General features: G+C 40.8%; 1 protein-coding gene across 1 annotated transcript in view; it reads left to right on the top strand.

Moving 5' to 3' along the window:
• The first annotated feature begins 11,651 nt into the window (after positions 1–11,651).
• Positions 11,652–25,434, top strand: part of tsc22d2 (TSC22 domain family 2) — a 35,002-nt gene continuing 21,219 nt past the window's right edge. Inside the window, exon 1 of the mRNA XM_061077786.1 lies at positions 11,652–13,727. Coding sequence (XP_060933769.1) covers positions 12,277–13,727 — 1,451 coding nt within the window. The 5' untranslated portion in view covers positions 11,652–12,276. The remainder of the gene's footprint in view (positions 13,728–25,434) is intronic.

The raw sequence follows: 25,434 nt of genomic DNA, 5'->3' as shown, positions 1-25,434 counted from the left end.
TTATAATAATTAGTTCCAATAGAACATTAACACTTACTAAAAATGTTTTGTTAGCCAGACATTATTATTATTTCGTTATTGACAAAATGGTGGATGTAACCATGTCTTTTTGAGTGTAGCTGCTTTATAGAATTATGCCTGTAGCGGTTGCCACTAGCAACTGAACACTCAACTAAAACCAACTGCTGTCCTACAATGTCCTACATTTCCCATAATGCCACAAATGCAGAGTACCTCTTCAGGCGCTTAAGATAAGAAGCCTCAATCAGCTACTTTTGTTGATTTATAGACTATATTTTGTTATATATAGGAATTTGTTAAAAAGGGAAACCAGAAACAAGCAAACAATATAGGACTTATCTCCAATAAAATCATCTGAACTACCTTACAAGTGTAAACACAGAATTTTATTTGGATGTTACTGCCAGCTGTGGTGCATTTGCAGCTATTCTGCCAACAGACGTTTCTGTGGTTGTCTTCTCGTTGGTGTCAGAACATTTTAATATTGCTTACTCAGAATTACAAGTCGGAGGCTGCCGTGAATCTTGTTTTCACACTGATTCTCATACTTGTGGTTTACACATGAGACACAAACGCGACACCTCTATCAAACCCCAGTCTCCCACAGAAAAGTTGATAGTTGAGATCGACCTGATGCATCATTGATGTTTGTTCAAACTTTGAAAAGCTCCTCCACACCCACAAATGACACAATACACTCGTCATTAAATCAGTAGTACACCCAGTGACAAACACATCAAACTTTCTTTTATAAAATAGCTGCGCCTTAAATTTAAAGACTTGAACTTACCCCTTTGAGTCGTGGCTAGTTCCTCTGTATTAGCTCCTGGGAGTCGTGTCTATAATGTGGAGTGTCTTTTTTTTCACTTTAAAGAAGTATATTAACATATTGAATGTAAAAACACAGAGGACATAGACATGCTTTGATCACACTGGTGTGACTGTATAACCAATATGGTGTGAAACAAAAGTTTTAAAGCCTGCACCAACTCACATTCAGTTTAAATTGTGTTCTTTTCAGCCTATCTCTCTCTGCTCACTGACCATATGGACCCATGTGTACATGCCCGGTGCCGGTTGGTCACTTTGACACCCACACCCACCCCCGCGCCCCCCTCATGGCCCTGTTGGCCGCTGAGGCTCCAATAAGAAACCATAATCCCCCTCCAAGCCTGGCAATTAGGAAAATAAGTCGCTCAGGATTTGGAATACAATGAGAAGATTAAAAGATGGAAGCACACCTGCTAGTATAAACAGTGGAAGATATTCTGGCCTACCAGGTCAAAGGTCATGTATATGGAGGAGTTTGATTATTCAGGCTGGTGGGAGGAAAGCAAAGGTACAGCAGGAAGGACGTAAGAATCTATTTCTTACACTTGATTATATTTTGTGGCTTTGGTTCTGTGTTTTTCAGTATGAGGTCACATATTGCTGAGTTATCCTGTGTTGAGGAGAACAGTTTTCAATCATTGTACAGAGTCAATCAAGTGTCACTCATCACATCGTTATCTTACTTTTTCATGCCTGTAATGTAGAACTATTTCGATATTTTCAACTACTTTCGTTTGCATTTAAAGTTGAAAGTTATTATACTGTAGCAGGGAAATGGTTAAATGTTCTTAAGGTGAATTTACCCAATTTAACCCTTAGAGCTTCTCCTCGAGGCAAAGCTGTGAGTCACAGTGGATGACGATGACCCATATATTATCCCCAGACAGTTTTAAGAGCGACTGATGAAGGCTGAATGTAAACCGCATTAATTTCCCTCTTATTTTCACAAACACTGTTACTATGGCTGCTGTGGCACGAACCAGGAGGAACAGTGGCAGCCAGTCTGTGGATGTGTGTGTGCGCATTGTTTTAAAAGGATTATAAAACTCTTTCCATATTCCATAATAATCTTAGTAAAAAGTTAAAGTAGATAAAACAGAAAGTTATTTGGATATCTTTAAATGAAATTTGAATTTGTATTCTAAATCTGATACAGAAAACAACATCATGTTTCTTGGCTCTTGTCAGAATTAAGGTTCCAGGCTCAAATTGGTTTTGAGAAAACAGCCTTTTCCTCGTATCCCTTTTATGCTCACATTAATGTTTTATTTTTTATTTGATTTTTCCAGATATAATTGAGAATTCATGGTTCATTTTGGAAATGCTCAAGTCTGCTTGAGTTATAAATGTTATCGCTGCATGACTCCAATTCTGAAATGTTTGGCATCTAATGAAATATGTTACTTAACAGACCTTCAATCGCTTGTGATATCTGATTTATGATGGAAGAGTTTTTATTGAGTTATGAAATAACAGGAACAACTGACCTCAGCGCACACTGACGTCCTCTCAGCGACAAAGCCAACATGCTAACTCTAAGCAGGTATAACTTTCTCATGTTTGCATGGTAACATAAATGTGTGTTTACAAGTTCCTTTACACTGAGATCTAAAAACTGGGACTGACGAAGTAAACAAAAATGAGACACTGCTTTAGACACCCGTAACTTATTATTTCACAGTTGTTTGGGGCATATTGAATATCCATAAAATAAACAATAATAATAAAACAGGTACAATAATTAAAAGTTTAAAACTTGCGGGTAAGGGGATTCATGACACAGACTCTGGTCGCAACTTCAGACTCGAAATTTTGATGTGAATGAATGATTTGTAGATTGTCTGGTTTCACTGAGATAAGAAATTGAATTAATACACTTTGCACGATGTAACAATAATCTAATAGATAAATCTCAGTTCATTGGTTTTATGGATCTATGACACTAGCTTTGATGTCATTTGAAAGAAAATAGCTCAAATTAAGCAGTCTTGTTTTTAGATGTGATATAACTACAACAACATAACAACAGTATTCTTCAGTTGTCTGTAAGACACTTGAAATATACCTCTGATCATTTTAATGCCAATTTCAAATGTGTTACCCAATTGATATTTAGGGTGATTATATCAGGAACACGTCCTTCATGTTTTTCCCCGATGCCCTCCTGTCTGACAGACCCTTCTTATATACAACAGCGCACACGTCTAATTTCCATCAAAAAGTTTCACTTGGGGTGGAAAAATAGATTCAGATAGTGAATATAGGTCCAAAATGGAAACATCTAAGGTAAGCTTTGACATCTGTGGAGGCCTAACTCTGAGGAGTGGTACATATCTGTTCAAATCAGCTGATTAAACTAAAGATGTCACTCAGAGCTAAGGTTCATAAGCAGGAGGGTCAGCAAAGATATCTAAACTAGAAAGGCATTCAGTAAATATATCTCCACCAAGGCCCAACAGTCCCCTTAAATTCAATCTAGCTGCACCAAGTTGCATACAGAAACTCGTCCTATAAATGTGACATAATTTCTTCCAACAAGATCCATTCATTATTCTCTGGGAAAACATTGAAAATGGTTTAAAAAAAAGTCTCTATGTCTCGCTGTTAAAGAAAGTGATGAAAAATTCCAGGATCCATCTCTTTGTTTTTAATCTGCACCAAAATGTAACGTGTTCTGTCTTGGCTGATGTCCCATACTTCCACCAAGTTTCATAAAATCTGTAACTTACAAACCAAAAAGTCAACCGACCAACAAACTTTAAAATGGTGAAACTTTCCCTTCCATGTTGGAGGCAATGATCAGAACATATAGCATAGCAACCAATGTGTATGATGCACACACAGCCTGGAGGGCCTATGTATTTGTAAAAATAATGCTTCATGAATTTATTGATGAAAATGATTTAATAGAATTTGCATATTGCTCTACCTCGAAACTGATTCATAAAAGCTGTAGCTGCCTCCAGGCTGTTATATCAAATAAAACTCCTCGGCTGGTATATAATAACAACATGCCACTGCCTGTCGTGTGCGTATTGCTGGAGTAACCCACACATCTCATGTCATACCAGTGTTTGCGAACCTCAGCTGCAGCCCGGCAGCATGTCATATGAACCAAATCACAGAGTTCTTTGGAATCTGTGCTTGAGGGAAAAGAGAAGATTATTGTTTGTACACTCCGCTGAGTTATTATGGTTCACCTCTTTACAGTAAGTTTACCCGAGACACTCAAACCTTCCTGTTTCACTTGCAACAAAGAAGTGTGAAACCGTGAAATATGGTCTGCAAACAGGCGGCGACAAGTGAGCTCAACGCAAACATTCACACACCAAAATACATTTGTTTTTTTTGAGTGTGTCCGATTTTGCACTAAGTGAATTTTGAGATTGTATTAATAAAAACACCCCATTGATTAGTTTTAAATGGTGCCACGCAAATACATTTTAATAATCTTACCATGAATTACATATAGATTGTGAATAAAAAAATAAAAATTGTAAAATAAAATGTTATATTTTTAAGGGGTGGCACGGTGATTCAGTGGTTGGCACTGCAGTCTCACAGCAAGAGGTTCTTGGGTTTTACCCTGACTGCCAGCCAGGGCCTTTCTGTATGCTTTGCATGTTGTCACATGACTGCATAGGTTTTCTCCAGGTAACACATGTAGCTTAGGTTCAAGGGAGACTCTAAAGTGTAAATGTGAGAGTGTTTATATGTTGGGCCTGCGATACGCCGGTGACCGGTCCAGAGTGTACTCCGCCTCTCGCCCAATATCTGCTGGTCCACATACATCTTTTGGTGTGTGTCCTTTTTTTGTACGTTCTTAAATTTGAGATTTTTCTATTCAGATGTTAAGATGTTTTGAGTGTGAATGTGTTCATAGACCAGATTGTACATCGAGATGGACGTCACATCTCCACTTCCCCACATCATCCAGAAATTAAGTTGAAAAATCCCAGATACGAATGCTGCCATCTTGCACATTTGGAGCTACAGTCTGCACAGCAGCGATCGGAGGATGGAGCTGCAGCAAAGAGGTCTCACTGAATGTGCTCAAGCAATAGTGAGTGAGTCTCAGCTGTCAATCACTACATTTCATCCTTTTCTAAAGCATCACATAAGTACTTGAACGAACAGAACAAAAAACAACCTTGAGAAAATATTTTTGATTGTGTCCTTTGACTTTTAAGTTTGGTTCATATCCCATTCGCTAACATGGAGGAGGAAGGAATTCTGACCTATACTGAAGCCAGCCATGAGGTGGCGATCGTGAGGCTTTGCCTACCTGCGAGGTGTCATTTCATCTGTTGTCCATTTTTTCAACAGTCTTTATTAGTATTGAGAAACAAACTCCGACTCCATTGAATAAAAAAGCATTTACACACACCTGCGTACACACAGGTAAATTGTTTGGATTCAAGTCTATTTTCTGTATGCAAATCTGTTCCTGGGAACAAGATGGTTTGGTTTCGACTGATCAAGATAAAGATCTGATCATGAGAATGGAGGCAGAGAGGGAGTTAATCACTACAAATCCCTGTATTATACCAACTGTGGTTATGCAATAGGTCTTCCTGCATTATATTATATAATAGCTTCAATAAAGTTCCAGAAACACAAAGAGGAAACAGCTCATGTGGATTTGAGATTTGCTCTGTAATTGCCTTATGTTGGCTCTGAAATTCTTACATTCCTGCAGTAATATGCACATTCAGTTAGACGTGGGCATTATAATCATGCAGTTTGTTTCCGTGCTTAGCAACACACACACACACACACACACACACACACACACACACACACACACACACACACACACACACACACACACACACACACACACACACACACCTGATGAAATAATCCTTGAGGCAAAGTGCTGGAATAATCTTCTTCAAATCTTCTGTTGTTGCTGCACTTTTACACAATGAATCAATGACTGTGTCTCATTCAGGATTATCGCTCAAAAATGTGTCCTCTACAGGAATGTTGATTTACCTTTACCCAGTTTTCAGGGTAACTGGCTTTATTCATTGTGACATAAGACTTTCCGGCCTCACAGACCCTGAACTTTGAACTCCTTGGTCTTTGGCAGCTTGTGATTTAGCATTAACAAATGCATCAAAATTTAAATAAAACTCTGTTTCATTCAAATGTGAGACTAATTAACAAAAGATCGGAGTAAAAAATACATAAATAAATGTACACAAGTAAATAAATATCTAATTCACTGAATAACCTTGAAATTCAGAGTTAAAAGTTAAATAAAATAAAATAAAAGAACCTATAACAAGAGTTTCAATGTTGAACAAACTAAAAAAACAATGCACTACACGTTATAAAAAATGATTTATGCCTGTTCTGTCATTTTAATATTTTAACTGATGTGATTGGCTAAGATGGTGGGCGTGTATTGTTTACCTTCTGCAGCAATCCCTGTATGTGTATAACATAAAACCTGCATGGACCTGTTTTTAGGTTTCTACCTGCCGGTTAATGTCTGTAATTACGCACAAATTGATATTAATATCTCACTTTACTGTAAATTATCTCACTTTTCTACATTCAACAGCAGCTCTCTTTGTCCAGTGAGTCTCCACCTGGAATTAAAGGCTCAGACGGGAAGGGTTTTTTGTCAGTTTTCCTGGAAGTGCCAACAATGTTACAGTGTTTTACTGAACCCAGTCCCAAAAGAGGGAATTGTAGTTGTTGCTGGGCATCAAAATATTTCTCTTTGGAGCCTCTTTCCTCCCCGTTAAGTCCAGACAGCTATTATATGTGTATGCATTTTGTGGTTTAATGTCAGCAAGATATTGTCGTTTATTTGCTTCCACTGTGTCTCCATTTGTTTTTTGTCCGTGCTGTTTGGTTGTGGGTGTGTGAGTGTAGGTGTTTACATGCGTGTGTGTTGCTGGGTGTGTCTTCCGGTGCCTTGCTCCTGCCAACTCACCTGCACACGTGGTTCATCTGTCAATTATCTCCTCAAACTTCCCGCAGGATTTACAACCATATTCAAGACTTCACAAATTAACTAAATGGATTTGCATGAAACTGTGGTTGAAGGAGACGTTATACTGCTTATTCCGAGTGTGAGTTAATCAGAAAATGCTGTCTACACGACAGTGTATTCTTTGGACTATTGTCTTAATGGGTTAGGGACACTGGTGTCCATGTTAAACATTGTAGTGTTGTGACGTCACTGTTTCTTTTCACAATACAAGTCTACGATTCTGTTTTACACCATTTCAATCTGGACAATTTAAGGAGGAATGTTTAAACTTGTGTAACCCTAACAGTGTGATATGATCTTAGGATATTGGGTAATAACCATGAATCCCCCAAAAGGGCAAATTTTTAGGAATTCATGCGGTTGTTAAAAATACCTGGGTGAACATGCATACCTCAACAGTAAAATACACTCAGTGATATCCAGAATAGACCAGACTTTAACTCTGAGCTTGTTCTCTGAATCGTTTATCTTTGGAACTAACAGGAGGCTTATGTGGACGAAAAGGAACAGAGCTGCATCTTTATGCACCCACACACGTGACGGTAATTAAATTTATTTAACATTTACTTTTATTAGCAGTCAGACACAGGGAAATAAATGGTGCAGGTCAACACAAACAAGCAAATGTGTGTTTTTGTGGGAAAGGAGCCCAATAAAATGGAAACCATGCACAAGGTTCACATGCATATTTCATTATTTCTGTTTCAGGCTGGCCTAGTTGCCTGAAACAACCCCTTGTACCCTTTCCTCTGGGGAAGCCCTTTTTTTAGCAAGTGCTGAGTGATATTTGGTCACTCTGTTTGTTGATCGTGCACTTTTGGACCACACGGTGCTTTGCTAAAGGCCAGAGGTCTCTCAGGTTGAGCTCCCGAAAGTGACCACTGGCCAGGACCCCAGGCTCCAAAATACAGACGACACAAGGCATGTCTTGTTGATGCAGTGGTATACTGAAAGTAGACCCAGCACGTTGCACCATCGCGGCGCAGCACAGCCTGGTAGTCTTCGCCCTCAGACCAGAGTAAATAAACACAACCAGCTACGCAAACACTTTGGCTGGGGCTGGGAAAGCCCACGCACAGGCCGCTACTAAAGAAGGGCTAAGTCTAGGTATAGAAGGCTTGTTGGAGCTGATGTTGCAACATTGTTTTTCGAGGGAGTTTTTTCTGGATCCATTTTGTGAGAAGGGAGAAATAATGTTTGCTGAATAAAACCATATCTAATCTTGAAACAACTGAAAGAGTATGTGCACAAGATTTCAAACATCGGTACAGCAGCAAGAAAGGATTTCCAACGTAAATATATTGTGAAGTAATGTTATCCTTAGCAGAGAATAAAATCACACATGAGCTATTCTGTTCTTTGTTTTCGTAACCGGTCCGGCTGCTCATACATGTTAGTGTTTGTGCATATGAGTCCCTCCCACCATTTTATTATAGGCGAGATGACTTTGTCTCCAAACATCAGTTATATAAGCCTGACACCCGGGTGGACACGCTCATTTTTGCTTCTTTTCTGTGCTGTGACGTCTCTCAAAGAAGACAAACAGTGTAAACACACCCGTGACCTGCTCACGATGGAGCAGTTGAACCAGATTGACAGTGGCTACGCCTTATTTAGTACAGTTAACACAAAACACGGCACAGCTATGCTAAAGATGTTAGAAATGCTAACTAGTTGCTAGCTGCTGACCTAAGTTTCTCAAAAAGACACTTCGACTATAACAGGACTGAGTATCAACTTGTGAAAAATACCCAACAGATCCATTTTCCCAGTCTGTACAGCAGCTAGCTATCTATGCGTCAGACAATCCCCATCCCCAAGAAGCGAAGGTTCAAACAGGTGGATCCTTTCGGGCCCAACCTTTCCCAGGATTCATTGCACTTCAGTGACACCTGTGTCTTTCACTTCTCTCTACACAGCCATGAGGCCACAGAGGAGGCGGTCTTTGAGGAGTTTATGAGAAGCTTTCACTGGACTTCGTAACATCCATAGACAATATGGCTGATTTGTTACTGCGAAAATAAAGGAAAGGGAAAAGGGTGGTGGATGAAACAACAACAAACCTGTATGTAACCTTTAAAGGCTGCAGCTGTGTGAGTTGTGTGCCAAACAAAGTCAAATTACATGCACCCTACTTTTGTGAGTGCTTCAACCACCACCTCAATAATATCTGTTGCAAAATGTTTACACAAGTAATGTTTCTTAGGCCAATGTTTTTCTAATGTTTGAAGGAAATGTCTATTGTTACAGCTCTTATAAATGCAGCAAGAAAAAAAATCTAATTTTCTATTTGATTACTATGTGTCTGCTTCTCAATAGAGTTTTTATTTTCCATATCCTGTGTTATCTGAGGACTGCATGAAATTGTTTTTGTCAGACAGACCTTGTGAGTTGGCACCCGGACATTATGTAACCATGTAATTCAGTGATTAGTCAGTCGTGTAAAGGGAATAATATGGCTATTTTCAATCTCACTGTTCCTCCCCCACCTAATAAACTTCAATACTATGGTTTGTTATATCGCACTTTCTCACACGCTCTATTAGTTATTGTTAAGAACAATATAACTGTAAGAAATAAAAGAGTGTCAGAGCGGGAAGGTGATGAGGTACAACGGTCACAGATTTGATCCGATCAGTGTTCTTGACAAAACACCAAACCTAACATTACTGTCTCCTCTTTGGCACAGTCCAGGGCGTCGTACTTTTACCGAATATCGGCCAGCATGTGAAGTGAAATAAACTGAGGACTTTTCAATTTATTTGATTCCAAAAACCACCAGGATGACCCAAAGATAATGTTTATAAACCAGATCTTCAGGTACGTGGTTGAATCCAGAGTCATATCATCATTTAGTTTTGACTCATGGTCCAATTTTGAACAGAATGTATGTTTTGAAATACGTTAAATGTTTTTGAGTCATCTTCGAAAAAGAACCATATCTTTACCATGATCTGAAATGATGTCACTCAAACACGGGGAAACATCATGACTCATTTATAATTCCTTTGTCATGAGTTGATCTTATGACAGACCGTCCTGTGGACAAGTACGAGCTTGTGATGACTGTTGTCGTCCCTTTATTGCAAAAGCGTCACTGTCAGGGAACAAAGTCATAAATAACGTCGATTAAATAAAGGTATCTCAGTATCCTGAAATGACCATGGTAAAATGAATTCCTCAATGGCATTATAACTTCCTCATATGTATGTGTTCATTATTTGATATTTGAGATATTTTACCTTTATTGTAAAATGCAATTTCATGTCAAATTTAAAACATACCTGCTGTGCAGTGAACAATATTCAATTGCCCCAGTCTGATTTACTACATTTATATTCACAAACTCGACCGTGACCTGACAACTCTTAAATTCATACAAGCATGATGCATTGTTTGATAAGCAGTGGTTAAACTTAAATGGCAAGTATATAGTTTAAAGGTTGTATGGAAATGAATGTCTTGGACTTAAAACACAGATTCTAACTGAATTTTGAAAGAATTCAGTGAAAAATATGCTTTTAAAAAAAGGACAGCACTTTGTCAGCCAAAGTTTAGATTCAGAACTTTGTTTTTTCTGAGCATAGGTGTAGTATGATCAACGGTATATGCCGATTTTTATTCTCAATTATCCAAATGTATACTTACCTATATGTATCACATAAAACTCTTCTCTGTCAAAAACTGATGGATTCTGCTTCACTTGTTTTTTCTAAAAGACCCGCCCCCACCCTGCCTCTGATTGGGTTCAATTTAGTATGCAGAGTGATGATTGGTTGGAGTTAGCGGAAGAATATTGAAATAAGCCAATCAGAGAGGGGATGGGTACGGCTCTTATTCTATCTCGGCTGGAAGGAAAAAAACTAAAAAAATATTTTTAACATTATGTTATGCAACAGAAATTTCTACGTGAATTATTTGAATCGGCTCTATGTGAATGGTTTATATACATGCATGTACATATACGTGTGTATGTTTCCATATGCGTGCGTATACATGTAGATACATAATATTATTATTCTTACTAAAACTAATGGAGTCTAATAAAAAAGTCCAGCATTGAAGATTTACCTCACAGATAGAGAGGTGGTCATGCAACTTCATGGTGACTGTTGCAGGTTGTGTTCCAGCTGAATTATGTCCTGTTGGTTGTGTTATACTGGCATTTTTATTACAAATATTTTTTCCATCACATATTATCATTGACAATAGGTTAAACAATAAAAACAGTACTTTGAATAGTACCACAAACTAGAGCTTAATCAACACCTGTTTAAAACTGTTTAAATAAAAACTTATATATCAATATATTGCAGGACTGTTATCAAACCCCATTAGACACATGTTCCTAATAATATGTGATTTAAATAATCTATTTTTGTGGGACTCGAGATTTATTTCCTTTTTTTGCCTCAAACGAACTTGTTTTGTGCTTCCGTTTAATTTGCATTTATATTTTCTCTTCAGTAAAAATGTTGACATTTATTCCAATGACAATGTGAAAGCAATTGAAATCACCGATGCATATAAGCATATCACTTTTAATTAAGAGTTTATAATTCAGAGTATAACACCATTATAATAAATAGCGCATAAATAATGATATTATATAAATTGATAATTGTAGTTGATAAAAATTGTTGAGAGCTTTACGTTTCCACGAATACTGTATACGCTGAACATTTGCGTAGGATACTATTTTCATTATGATTATTTTGACCTGCCTACCCATGATGCACCTCGCTCTTGCCATCTTGTCTGGTGCTGGCGGTGCAGCGGCAGCCTTTAGCTCAGTGTCGCTGTGTAGCTGGTTGTATCTGTCAGCTAGCAGCTAGCGGCTAGCAGCTAGCAGCAGCTGCCCACACTGAGCTGTCCACTCGTCCACAGGAGGAACTTTCACACGTTTCCTCTTCTACCGCTGGATTATTAGTGGGTTTCCAGTTCGCCGATGGATTTGTTTACATCATGATGTCGCACATGCCTGGGACCGAGGCAGGGGAAACTAGCTAACAGCAGCTAAGTTAGCTAGAGAGGCAGACTGACACACTCCCAGCGGAGAGGGGAGAGTCGGCCGGGCGGAGACACCGGGCCCGCCTTGGACTCAAGCACCGGGGGCTGCTGCGGAGCCACAAGTTCCACCAGGGGCCTTTTAGCGAGAGAGGCCGCGGGAGGAGAGCAGCGGTCGCCCCCCCTGCGCTGTTACCGGAGACCCGGGGACGCTTCGGGAGTTCCGGAGGAGTCCGGCCTCGGTCGTGACACTTTTCTCCGGCAAGAGAGAGGAAGAGGAACGGTATGGAAATGAACTGTGACGGTACGTGTGTGTGTCATCGCCCCGAGCTGTGAATTATTTCGCAAGACATTAGTTTCCAAGTTTCCACCGGGGGAGCAGACGCCTCTCGACTCGGATCGTCAACATGTCGAAAATGCCAGCAAAGAAGAAAAGTTGCTTCCAGATCACGAGTGTCACGCAGGCTCAGGTGGCGGCCAGCAGCGTCACGGACGACACGGAGAGCCTGGACGACCCGGACGAGTCCCGCACGGAGGACGTGTCCTCGGAGATCTTTGACGTTTCTCGGAACGACCTGGGGGTGTGTGACAGGAGCTCGTCCGAGGAAACCTTAAACAATGCCGGGGAGCCTCAGGAGGGCCAGCCGCCCCCCACGGGTCCTGTCAACGGGGGACTCCCCTATAAAAGTTTCGGCACTGGTCGTGTCACCCCACACAGTGTCCCGAGCCCAGCCCCCCATCCTCTGACAGCCATCAACACGACCCCCGCCGCCACTGTCTCTCCCAGTGTGGCTCCTGCTAGCACCAGCTGTAGCTCCAGATTCAGGGTCATTAAACTTGACCATGGCACTGGAGAGCCCTTCAGACGGGGCAGGTGGACATGCACCGAGTTCTATGAGAGGGATTCAGATTCAAACCACAATCGGACTTTAACGCTGGATCACAGCATAGACAGGGACAGTGGGCTCGACACCAGTACCTCTGTGGTGACGAGCAGTGCTTTTTCTGCACAGGCTTCGGAGAACTCCGCAGATAATGGCTACTCTCTGGGGCAAACCACCCACCCTCACCCCTCGGAGCTTCAGCAGCAAGGCTACGGCTTGGCTCCTCAGGTAGGGAGTGGAGCAAGTGCCTTCCAGTCCTATGGGTTCACAACTACAGCAGCACAGCAGCCACAACAGGCTCAGGTCAATCTGAAGCCCGTTGCACCCCAACACGTCCTCTCTAACAGCCTGAATGGCTTGCACCAAGGTTCCATGCAGCAGAAGTCTGCCATCCAGCCTCTTGCCACGCAACCCCAGCATTTTGCCTATTCTACTCATCCCCAGCCGGACTATCGTCAGCAGCACTTTGGCTCAAGCACTCAGAACCTTCCCTTGACGAGCATCCCTGCGGTGCCTCAAATCAGCCAGGTAGACTCGTCTCTAATCACCCCCGCTGGTCCAGGAGGAGAGGCAGCCTCAGCCCAAGGACTGCTGCTGCAAGTAAGCAACGCAACCGCGGCCATCCATCCTTCCATGGCCACCAGCACCTTCCACAGCGGTGTTCAGAATGTGCCTGCCACAGTGCCCAGTACCACCAACACCCCTCCAGGTGCGCCAAGTCAGGGGCCTGGCATGGGAGGACTTGCACGGCCCTTCGGAGCCCACGGAGGAGCCATAACAGGCCTTCCCTTCGGCTTCAGTAATCAGACAGAAGATAGTAGGCAGAAGTATGATGCCCCACCTCAGCCAATTGCCGGCTTGGTTCCAGGAAGAGATGGTCTAAAGCCTTTCATCGGCGAGGGCTTCAACCTGCCCACTCCTGGTGTCAACAGTTTCTTTGGCATCCATATTACCATGGATGTGGATGACGACAGGTAAGGGGGTGTAATGCAAAAAAGCTCAAAATAAGTAATCTTCCAAAATGTTAACAATGTTATTGTTGGTTGTTGGAGGTAGAACGTGTATATCTGCAATTTTTCCTGCATGTCAAAAATTCTTGGTGGATTCTACAGCAACGTGGTCATACTCCACACTGAGGGGAACGCCTCTCCCTCCACCAGAATGTCAGAATTAGGCACACTATAACTAGAACAGTTGTACTTAAAGAACAATAAAACAAACCACCCTTCTCTTAGTTTTGTTTGTAAGTGTAAAGTTGTAGATGGGAAGGAGGGAGTGGTTGGAGGAGTAGTGAGCCAATGAAAACCATCAGAGACTGGGGGGGAATTTTCTCTCTTTGTCATTTGGAGGCCACCCACAAAATGCTGGATAGTAACATGGCTTTTTTTTAAACAGCAACAGCTCCTTCCCTTCCAGCCTCCATTCAACCATACAGGCCAGTTTGGGTTTAGGAGACATTAACAAGCACTTTGATAAATCGCAACACGTTCAGTAGCTGCGTTTTTGTAGCTGAGAAGAGAAAAACTCCCCCGACGTAGGCAGTTGGTTCATATTCTCCTGTCTGTCTAGGAAAGACAGTTAGCATACTTGCCCTGGGCAATGATCCCGTCCTCCCATCTTTAAATCTCATAAATACAGACTCCTCATGTGCTTACAGTAACTTCCTATTGTACACACTGTAGCTATTTTTAGGGACTGTCTGATGGCCCTTGCACAGCTTGAGCTGAAGTGTTGCCACTCTTTGCCATTCCAACCAAGCGAAGGAAAGGTTGAGAGATGATGTCTGAGCCAAGAGTCATCTAGATGAGTCCATGCACGCGCACACACACACACGGACACACACACACACAGAGTGTCTCTTGTAAATGTGTGTAGGCCCCAGTGTTTATCAGTGTGCTCTGCTCTGTTGTATGTTCTTCAGAGCTTATTATGAATGGTACAGCCAGAGGTTGTTGCTTAATTTTGTATCACACTCAGTCAAGATAATCCTGAAGCGTATCATTGTTTATCAAGAGACTTAATCCCAGCACATCACACTGGTTGATATTGTGTGGAGGGCAGAAACAGTGTGTGTTCTCCCTGATTTCATGAAAGGAACAACCAGTGCCCATTTCCTTGTTGTTTGTTTGTATGTACGTGTACGAGAGAGAGAGAGAGTGAGAGAGAGAGAGGGAGGTGTGTGACATCAGTTGCTGTCTGAGTAACTATGGTGATGTTGGCAGCAGGACAGGACATGTCAGGGAGGTGGAGAGGACAGAAAGACAGCACACAGACGTGCACACAGACGTGCACACACACCAACACACACCAGTGGCAATAATAGCAGGTGCGTCAGTCGTGTCTGTGGCACCGATGACTTGGTCAGACTGAATCAACAGGTCGATGGCGCTCTGCTCTGGCTCTCAGGTCTTGTCAGATCTGTCCATGTTCATGTTGACATGTCAGCTTAACTAAGTGTTGACTTGTTGTTGACGGTTTAAGCGCCTCCTTGTTCTCTGCACACTTCTGACTGTTTCCTTAAGATTCTAAATTGACTTAACTTGAAACTGTGCCAGTTATACATTAAAGAAATTAAAATCTCACTTTGTCACATAGGGGTGAAAGGATTCCCCAAATCAATGTTTTGTTCAGACCATGATTCCTATGCCCTTTTTGGGTTTATACGTTCTTAGTTTTTGTTCTTTGGGGCGGGGGCCCCAAAATGTTCCCCCCCCCCCTCTGACTTGAATGTGAGTTTTCCCCGTCCAGCATGCACCACACATTTTATTTTACACCCGAGAGAGAGTAAAAATCTTTCAACAAACTATTAACATTTTTACAGTGTTAGTGGACCACATTTTAATTTACTCCAATTTTTTAGGTATGCATTTACTGTCTGAATCAAAACTACACATACTGAGTGAAATCCCCTTTGTGGCTTCAAACAGCCATACGCCTGCCATTTTTACTTTCACAAATCTCTCTTTATGGATTCTGCTTGCTTCATTTATGCACATGCACAAACACCAATGTTCAATCTTGGTTAACCTCAAAGCTTTTGCAGTTTTGAGTGAGGCCCAAAGGCAAGTTGGCATTCATAGGCATAATTTAACGATCATCAGTTATAATTAAAATGTCTTGTTAACTCACTAAACCTTCTTGTAAATCTCAGAAAGGACTCATTTAAAGGAACACGCCCCCAATATAACGGAGAACAAATCAGGACTTTCTCTCCTTGTTAGAGGTATTGTTCTGTTCACCAGATCGGGTTTTTGAGCAGAAATCCGTTCCACGTTTCATTGTTTGTTTCTGTTTTCAATTAGAGTGCATCGTAAAAAGTGAAACAAAGCATGGTGGGGTAGGAGCCGTGAGATGAGAGTGATTTCCCCTCAGCTTGGAATGGTTAGTGTCTCTTCTCAGTGGGCTGCAGCTCTGCCAAATATAATGATGATGCTGCCTCTGCCCCTGGGACAAATTGGTTTCCTTCAATAGGAACACTTGGCCTTTAACTCATTTACTCCTCCCAGGAAAGACCACTGCACTCAATTAGGAATGTTCATTATTAATCCATAATAGATTAGAGCAGAAAAACAGTGATGGCTACATTACATACAAATAGTGTAAAGTAAAACCTGCTGCACAATTTATTAAGTAATATCTTATTTTATGAAGAAGGCAGCACAATAACTGATTTGAAATCAAGTGGATTGTTCTGATAGATACATACCCACTCAAAGTTTCCGTAATAGATATTATGAAAATGAGCCATTAGAGAGATCTGTTTTTTTGCCTCTGTAAAAGTTGCGTCATGCTGTTCTTTCGACATCAACAAAATCACACTGAGCACCATCCACAGACCAGTCATGGGATCTGGCAAAGATGCACTTCAGTATTATAAGCCCTGTGCAATAACGGCTGATATTGATGAATTGGTGCAGTGGAGCATGGTAATCATTAACCTTTTCTTAATTCATTTCTATGGTGGTGGTTTGCTTCCATGTGACTCTTTGTCAGCTGGTTGCTTCTTACACCCTCCTCAGCTCTAACACTGCCTGACACTGTTTGAGTGGCCTTGTTGACTGGAAGAGTCCTGCAAAGTTACATCAGTGATTAATTATAGTTTTTGTGACTTGGTGTTTAATGTTGTGGCAAATTATTTTCTTGTACTGGTGATGAGACGTCAGCTCGTATGGCCAGTAGTAAGGGTTTTCAACTTATGCTACAGACTGTTGACCTCTGAATGTTTTTGCTCCCATTCAGTGCGGAGATTTGAACATGCAACCACCTAGTCACAAATATAGAAGTTCCAATACCAGCATTGTGTAGAATGTCTGTGGAAATGCCTCCGATACTGACGAGTATGCAAATCTTTGTTTCTATCTTAAAAGTATATTTGTTTATCCCAGATAAAACTGCAATTTTCTTTTAACAATAATAATGTCTTGTGCTGTACTGATACAATTGATAAATAACTAAAGAAATGTGTGAAGAGTGTGACAGAGACGAACACACACTCGCACACATCTCTCGTTGCGAGCATGGTTTCCTCTATATTGAAATACTGCTGCTCATATCAGCAAACAAACCGATGAACTCGACACCCCAACAAACGGAAAGTAAACCAGCTGCCAGATTTACAAACCTCCTCAACATGTCTGAGAGCCGACATGATGTCACTGTGAATTTTGCGGAAAGTTGAACGCGCACAAGATTAATTTCTTCTCACACATACTGAATGTCACATAAAGTTGTAATCTGATTGGAAGCTTCACGAAAGGTCAGCGGCAATGTGTGTATGAGTTCAACTTGTCGGAAAGTGTGTGTCCTTCACCGCCCAAAGAGGTGAATGCAGCCTCTCTAGCAGCTGGGAAATAATATTATTAATATTATAATATAATAATTTAACCTGTGAGTCATTTTGCTGGTTTTGATGGGGAAAAATAAAAAACGTTTATTCTGTTGGTTGTCTTTAAAGCAGCCGTCAGCTGATATGGTAACACAGGATTGACTTTAAGCTCAGGATTTAAGCAGCTGTCTTAATGGTTAGCTCTTAATTGTTCTAAGCTGACTATGCTGTGACACCACACTATTGTATTACCTGTCAGTTCAAAGTGAATGGTACGGTAAACATTTTTTGGTGTATTTGCTCTCTGGAAAACTCAGTTTCTGCAACAAGTACCTGCCCTCTGAGTAGAGCAGAAAGTGGCAAGATATTACGAGTGATTTAACACTTTATCATTTTCTGGTGTGAGTGTTTGTCGTCATTATATTCAGCATTAAATTGGAGGAAGCATAGACACATTATTTGGTCACAATCCTCTAAGGATTAATTGTTCTATGGTGCTTTCTACCTGTCTTCTTTATTTCGTTTTTTTTGGGCTTTTTTCTCATATGTAAGCAGAATGTCACTGCTTTGGTTGCACAGTTAAATTATTTTGATGAAAGCCACAGCAACTTGTCACATGTCTTTGTTGTGAACTGGTACTTTTCAACAGCCACTCACATGTTGTATTGTTTGGACATAAATATATTAAGGTCCTCCATAAACCTCAGGGCAGAAGCAATTTATTCCTGATTGTTGCACAGATGCACAAATTACAGCCTGATTGTGAGCGTGTTCACTACAGTAGCACTAACCCCCCGGTGTTTACCTCTTGGCAATTTGACAGTTTGACACAAAAGAGAGTGAATGACGACAGGGTGGGATGAAGAGTCAGGTTTGGGATAGAGAGTGCGTGTCTTGTGTGTTGTAGTTTGGTTACCATGGTGAGTGGAAACAAGGCCGAAGCTTTTTTCCACAGATAGCTGACCTGCTTGAACCTCCAGTGGATCATTTTCAGCAATACCCTGAGTGGCAGTGATTGTCAGGTGCCCCGCGACCCCAGCCTCGATCTGCACCAGCACTGTCTTTTGGATGGTTGTCTGTCTTGTCTTCCTCTTCTGGTTCTTCCTTTTTGTCAATCCCTTACTGACCTGTTCATACACTTCTTGCCTCTTTTTAAGTTGGGGTGGAAGTTTTGGTGTTCAGCAATCACCAGCGAATTTTACTGACGAAGGTTGGCTTATAATGATGTCTCCTGGAACTGCTCTCATCATGCTCATTAATGGATTCACCTAATTTGCTGCTGTTTTCAAAGACATAAGTGTTTTATTTCACAGAGGAAGAACAAACGGTTTCCTCCTTTTTTGCAATGGTACAGTGAATTGTGTTTTGATTTCAAATGATGTCAAGTTTTTGATATTTATCCATGTTTTCAGAATTTGGAAGATCTAAGAGGTCCAGCAGTGTTAGGTAAAGTGGTTGCATAAGTTAGCGTAAACGGACCCACCCTCTTATCTCAGCAAGATGTGGTCAGGGGATCACTTCCAATTAGAGTGGACCTGCCAAAGCAAGTAAACAACCTTGTTGCTGGCGGCGTACCATAACTATCTGAGTTTGTGCTGGAAGCAAGGCCGTTGAATCAACTACCGAGTATGTTGCAGGCTGTTCCAGGAATGAGGACAGTGTGTGCAAGCGTTTTTGTTTTTGTTGTCCTTTCCAAAATGGTCTCAATACAGAACAGGTTAGACTCCTCTTTCAAGTGGTAACAGTATGTTAAGTATGCACCTTACCTAAGCCATAACCAAGCTAAAGCCTGTTGACAGGATCCTTGTTACAGGTCTGGAGGCTACGTTGAGCTGACATATTGTGTTTTTTTACTGTGAATGGGTCGTAACTTTGATGGATGTTGACAGTTTATTAGCGCAGCATCTGTTACTGTTGAGAATATGCATAATGCATAATGTTTCAACATTTCAGACATCTGCTCTGTCAGTGTTTTTTAGCAGCTTAACATATGACAAAGTTCCACAGAGTGATGGATTTGAGGATGGACCAAAGATTTAAGTCGGGTCTGTGGTGTCGCAACAGTCTTCATTTCACATTAAGTTAATGCGCACCAGTTTTAGAAAAATACAGACTGTTGTTTTAAACCTAAGATGTTGGTCAGGGTGGTTTCAGGTTAACTTCCAGGTAAGTTCCATGTTTCCATGGTAACACACTATGACACCTTTTGACCAAGATTGTGAGAAAGATGAGTGTTTTTAGAGAACACAGTTAATCTTTGAAAACATTCACCTGTGCGAATGTCGTCCTTATCAATTGTCTTAGTCAGCTTTTATTTGTCCATGAAATCTCCGGAATCTGACTGAGGGAGCAACTACTACTGAGACCTGACATATAAACCTCAGCTCCGCTACAGCTGGAGTGAGGGGAGGTCTTTCTTAAATTTCCAACAAGTCAACAACTGCACACCTTTTGCCATCAATGCGAAGAGACATTTGTGTGATGTCTGATTATTTGTTAAACCATAAATAAACCATATTCAAAATCGACCCCATAAGAGCTGCAACCAACTATCTAATTAATTAACTGTTTAAATGTTTTTTTTTAAGGAAATATGCTTAACATTTCCTTGTGGAAGCTTCTATAATGTACGCTTTGCTGCCTTTCCCTCTTTCAACTGAGTTTTTGATTGTTAGACAGACCAAATAACACAAGCAATCGGAAGAACGACCCGTTCAAGTAATTATTATAAGAATTTTTTAAAAGACAGTTATTGGTCATCATGTAACTTTTGACAGATAAAACAAGTAAATCTGCAAATATGTCAATTTGCACACCAAGTGTGTTAAAACAGTCATATTCAAGTTATTTGGGCACATTGATAAGATCTTCCATTACTTGGTGAAATTCCTCCAAACAAAGCACCTGCAGATCTTCTAACAAGTTCACTCTGGCTGCTTTATGTGACATATGGTTGCTGCTGTGGCTGATGGCCTTAGGCTGCAGAACCTTGCACATCATGGACTGCGATCTGTTTAAGGACTCGTGGAAATTTTGTATCTGATCTGGTGGTGACTCGCCATGATTTTGGCATCCCAGTGAAAATCTATGAGTGTACTGAGGAGTGTGACAAAGTTCTTTTGTGAATTTAAAAAGAAATACTTTAGGGTTTCTCCAGAAGTAATCGCATACATTTCCGATTTAGTTGACTTTCACTCTGTTGGTTTACAGTAAAGTGAGATATTTTGGCACAAAACTGAGGAAGTGAAATAGAGAAACGCAAAGTGTCAATGGGACTGTTTCTTTGCAAGTGTCAGATGCTACAATTTCCAAACAATCACTGGGCAGAACAGACCGGGTGGTTTTCATTCTCAAGTTGATATAATAATGCTAATGATAAGTAATACAAAATCTTAATGTGCAAAAGTGATTTAAAATCAAATCAGAGCAAATAAAGCCCCAAAACGAAGAAGAAAGAAAACCAGTCAGTGGTTAGGGGATTCAGCAGTTCCAGTGCAGTGATTTGTTTTAAAGCAGTCCACAGAGCTTAGTCTTTGGGATATAAATGTCTGCAGCTCATAACAAACTGACCAGTTGTTATAGAACATGTGAAGCTGTGTGTTAAGGTCATTCAGTCTCCCAGAGTGGGAAGCAAGGGCCAAACAACAAAGTTTCAGTGCAGAGGGCCCCCCTGAGCCCAGGATGTGTGAATAGTGAGTAATGAGGATGTGTAGAAAACATGGCAGGCAGCTGCATTTGAGTCATCCATCCTCTCTGTGCTCAACTGCTTGGATCGGAAAACTATTCATCAGTTCTGTAGTCCTGTGTGGAGGTACAGTGTATATGTTTGTGAAAGTGTATAATGAGCTTAGAGATGAAGAAATTATCCTAATTGAAGGAGTGAGGGTGTTTGGGAATTGTTCAGTGTAAATAAACATTTTCACATAAGTTCGAGCCATTATCAATAAAAGATTTATGTTTTTCTCAGTTTATTTAGACACCAGCCGGAAGGAAAGTGAGATAAACAAGCTCATAAATGAAGTGACTCTTTTAACGGCTCTGAGTGAACGCTATGTTCTGAAGTGCTTCTCAATTTTGTGAGATTAAGTAAAACATGAATTATATTGAATTAATTTGAACTGAAATAGTCTTATCTTCCCAAAGCCATCTGACAATGTAACATCAGTGTTTGGCTGCCTACCGAAATGTTTTTTCCGTCGGACGTTGCTTTTCCAGTGTCCGCTGGTCAGCTGACTCAGATTCTGTTCCTGGTCGGTTTCTCTCACACCCTCATTCCTTTCGCACTATCAATTTCTCTGACAGTTAAGATTTTTCTGACTTCAGTCTTTTTGAGGTCAACATCTGTGACGGATGTAATCCTTGGATGTTTTACAGATTTCTTTCCTTTGTTTCAGCAGTAAAGACGTCATGAAACGCAAGGAACTTCTTTTCATTTGTTCATGAATTTCATTTCCTCTGTGGCAGCAGAACCACCAGCCTTCAGAAACTCCTGGAGGTTAAACCGGACTAACAAAACAATTTTGAGGCAAAAAGTCCTCGCTACACATTGACTTAAAAACATTTGCAGACCAAGCAACATTACGACTGCCAACAATCCATAATCTTAAATCAACTAAACCACATTTTAGTCTGATCCTAGTCAAAGAAAAGACTTTCTCATTTTAGTCGAGACCAAGAAAGTTGTGTCTTTTGATTTGCCAGGGAATATATTACCACCTTGTAATCAGTGCTAAAATGGATGAGGATTTTTATTTTTGATTCACCTCATATTTAATTTTTTTTTGAATAAATATTTTCAATCAAGTGCCTGTAACTTCTACAGGCGCCTTCATATGAACATAAGGCCATGAAATCATGAATGGATAATGAGTTTGGTCTCAAGATCTGTAATCTCTGCTAAATACTTGAGACTGTTGTGTGGGTTGGGTTGTTTCAACAAGCTCCAAAATGTGAAGATGTGAAGTGAAGATGAGCTGAATCTGCTCTAAAGGCCAACTCAGGTCATATCTGTTTTGCAGGTTGAATCTAACATCTATGCAGGCAGTGCAAATTCTTCAGGGTGCTTTTATCATCTTTAGCAGAGAAAGGCGCAGGTTTAGTTCGAGCCGTCAGTTTCCTGCTTTGCTTTGATGTCCGCATTTACATTCAGTCAAACACTTCCCCTGTTGTCGTCTTCCTCTTGTTTCTCTCAAGTTAACTTGAGTGTCGTCTCCCCGTTGCATCAAAGTACTCTCTCACCCCCCACCTCCTCCGGTGTCTCACAATGAGCAAACTTTTGCAAGGAAACGGACGTGAGTCATTGTGGCCGGGTAGACTGATAACGGTTTGTTCACTCATTTGAAACGATGGTGTCGAACAGATGGTACTCTGGTTTGTCACTGAATCGCGGTGGATTTGTCATACGTGCCCAAACCCGTTCTCTCTTTCACACTGTGCAACCTTCCAGATGATACGATTTATCTCCTCGCTTCCAACAAAATAACTTCCTGTAATAACATGATTATGTTTCAGTGTACGCGTCACAGTATCTCAAAAACTGTTGAACTTACTGTATAATGGTGTTGTGAATCAAACCGGTATCATTTGATTTGAAATGCTGATTTCTATAAAAACCTAACCTATCAATTGTCCTATCATCTTAAAGCTTTTAAACATGTTGATTCAACATTTTGTTTGTTTTTGTCTCAAAGCTTTTAAGAAGTATTAAAACCATCAGGTGCCAAGTTGACCTCCTGGTCATCGCTATGGTTATGTGTGACGACTGGTTCACGCTGAACTTTCACACTGTCATGTCTCTGTATTTCTCATCTGAGTTAGCCTCTAAGTTTAACATGTTAAAACATCTCACCTTCCTTCACATGTACCTCAGAGCTGTGAAACATGCACGTAGGTTGAAACTGACAACACTTGTTAACTGTTGAACTGCACTGAAAGTGATCGGTGGAGCTGTCTTTGTAAAAAAACAAAAGAACCGTTTCATTCATATTTTTGATTTGACCACCATTTGATTTAATCACATGTAGCACTGTCGCTGTTTATTTACCGTAAAACACTGTATTGTAGTTTACTGTTAAACACTTAACTTTGTCAGCATCTCATTCCACTTAGTCCTGTTGCTATTCTCCTTCTGCTGTCGCTGTGCAGAGCTGTGCTTCTCTGCCAGTCTGCCTCTTTGCCACCTTCAGTATGAGGTCAGCCAAAAAACTCCACACCAAACAATGGAAAATATCCTGCGACCACTTCCTGTGATGTCAGTGGGTTAACCTCAGCTGATGCACAGCAGCTGTAACTAGGAAGGACAGCGCATGGCATTTCATCACCCAACTAGGATGTGTCAGGTCTGGAAAAGTTCATGTCATGGGTGTATACGGCCTCCAGAGACACTAAGACATAGTTGATATTTTTTAGGATGGCCCTCTTCTGACTGTAGAGAGTAATCCTAACACATTTTAACCCACCACATACAACACATACAACCAATACTAGGTCAAAAACTCCACAGTATGACTTTAGTGCAGTTTCTTGAGGTTGGAACTTTTCACACTCCTCCTGTGCGAGTTGCAGAACAATGATGCAGATCACTGCCTGACCAGATGTTTGCCAAGTAGCAGTGTATATCAAAGTATGGTTTGTGCCCGTCATTTTGACTCATTTCAGGTGTTTCTAGTCATTGGTATAAATAAATGTTCACAGTCGAATCATATTTACCTCAGGCATTATGAAGGATCAGATTTACAAAGGTGTAACAGACCATAGAATGCAAAATATGTTCACTTTGTACAACATTCAGCATCTACTGAGTCTAACAGCATTATTCCTCTTTCTATACAACCTGAAACAGGACCCATGACACTTTTTGCGTCTTGTAATAGAAAAAAGGAGCAGTCAATGTAATACCTAGAAGACACACCCAGAGTACGGTATATAAAAGGAGTGTGATTTGTCACAGGAATCTGCTAGTGCTTCTTCTACATGGAGATATGAATGCCAAGGCAACCAGCTGGGAGGACTTTGGATCAAAGCCAGAGTATGATATCGACCTTCTGCAATAACACTTCACATGATTAGAAAAGAAAGGTCCTTATGGGGCCATGATTTATAATGTAAAGACAAGTGTACTCAAATGTGGGGTGTTTTGGATAGAAAAGAAGAATAGATAGAATTAGAGAAAGTTCCATGCCAAAAATGAAAAAGAAACCCAGAAAACAATCTTTGGCCGTCATATACCTTGACTAGTGTTTAACTTATGGCATACTGTTTATTGTATGATGAATCTACTATAAGGACATTTTCAGCTGCAGCTCCATGAATAACTTTACTCCAACTTTCAACTTAAACGTGTTTTTTTTTCATCTGACTATAAGAGCATAAGAAAATCAACTACTTTTGGCTTTTGAAAATTATTATGGATGATATTCAAGATGTTTTGTGACCTGTTTTTCTTGTCATAATGTCTGTTTGTTGTGCTTGCTTTCCTGCTCGATATGTCCCTTGTACTTGTTGTCACATGATTACCCCTCTGTCGTGGTGCCCAGCCGCTTGACCCCAGGAAAAGCCCCTGGACAGCAACAGGCCAGTGTTGTTACAGAGCAGAAACAGACCTGAGGGAAAATATGGCAGAGTTCACTGGGCCAGCATCACGCTTCAGGAACCAATTCTACACTTTATTTAACAGACTGAGTCAGTGAACTTGAGCCCTGCCGAGTGAAATTGAGCAGAGAGGGTGGCTTTGTAGCTGCAGGCTGATGTTATCAGTTGCCACCCAGATGAATGAGCCACCCCAGATCCTGATTTATCCTGACTCATCTGTACTCATGGTAACAATTATGTGTAACCCAAACAGAAATTAACACCCT

This window comes from Limanda limanda, chromosome 9 (assembly GCF_963576545.1).
Source record: "Limanda limanda chromosome 9, fLimLim1.1, whole genome shotgun sequence".
Classification (NCBI taxonomy): Eukaryota; Metazoa; Chordata; class Actinopteri; order Pleuronectiformes; family Pleuronectidae; genus Limanda; species Limanda limanda.
The sequence above is the reverse complement of the archived record's forward strand: the minus strand, read 5'-3'. Positions and strand labels throughout refer to the sequence as shown.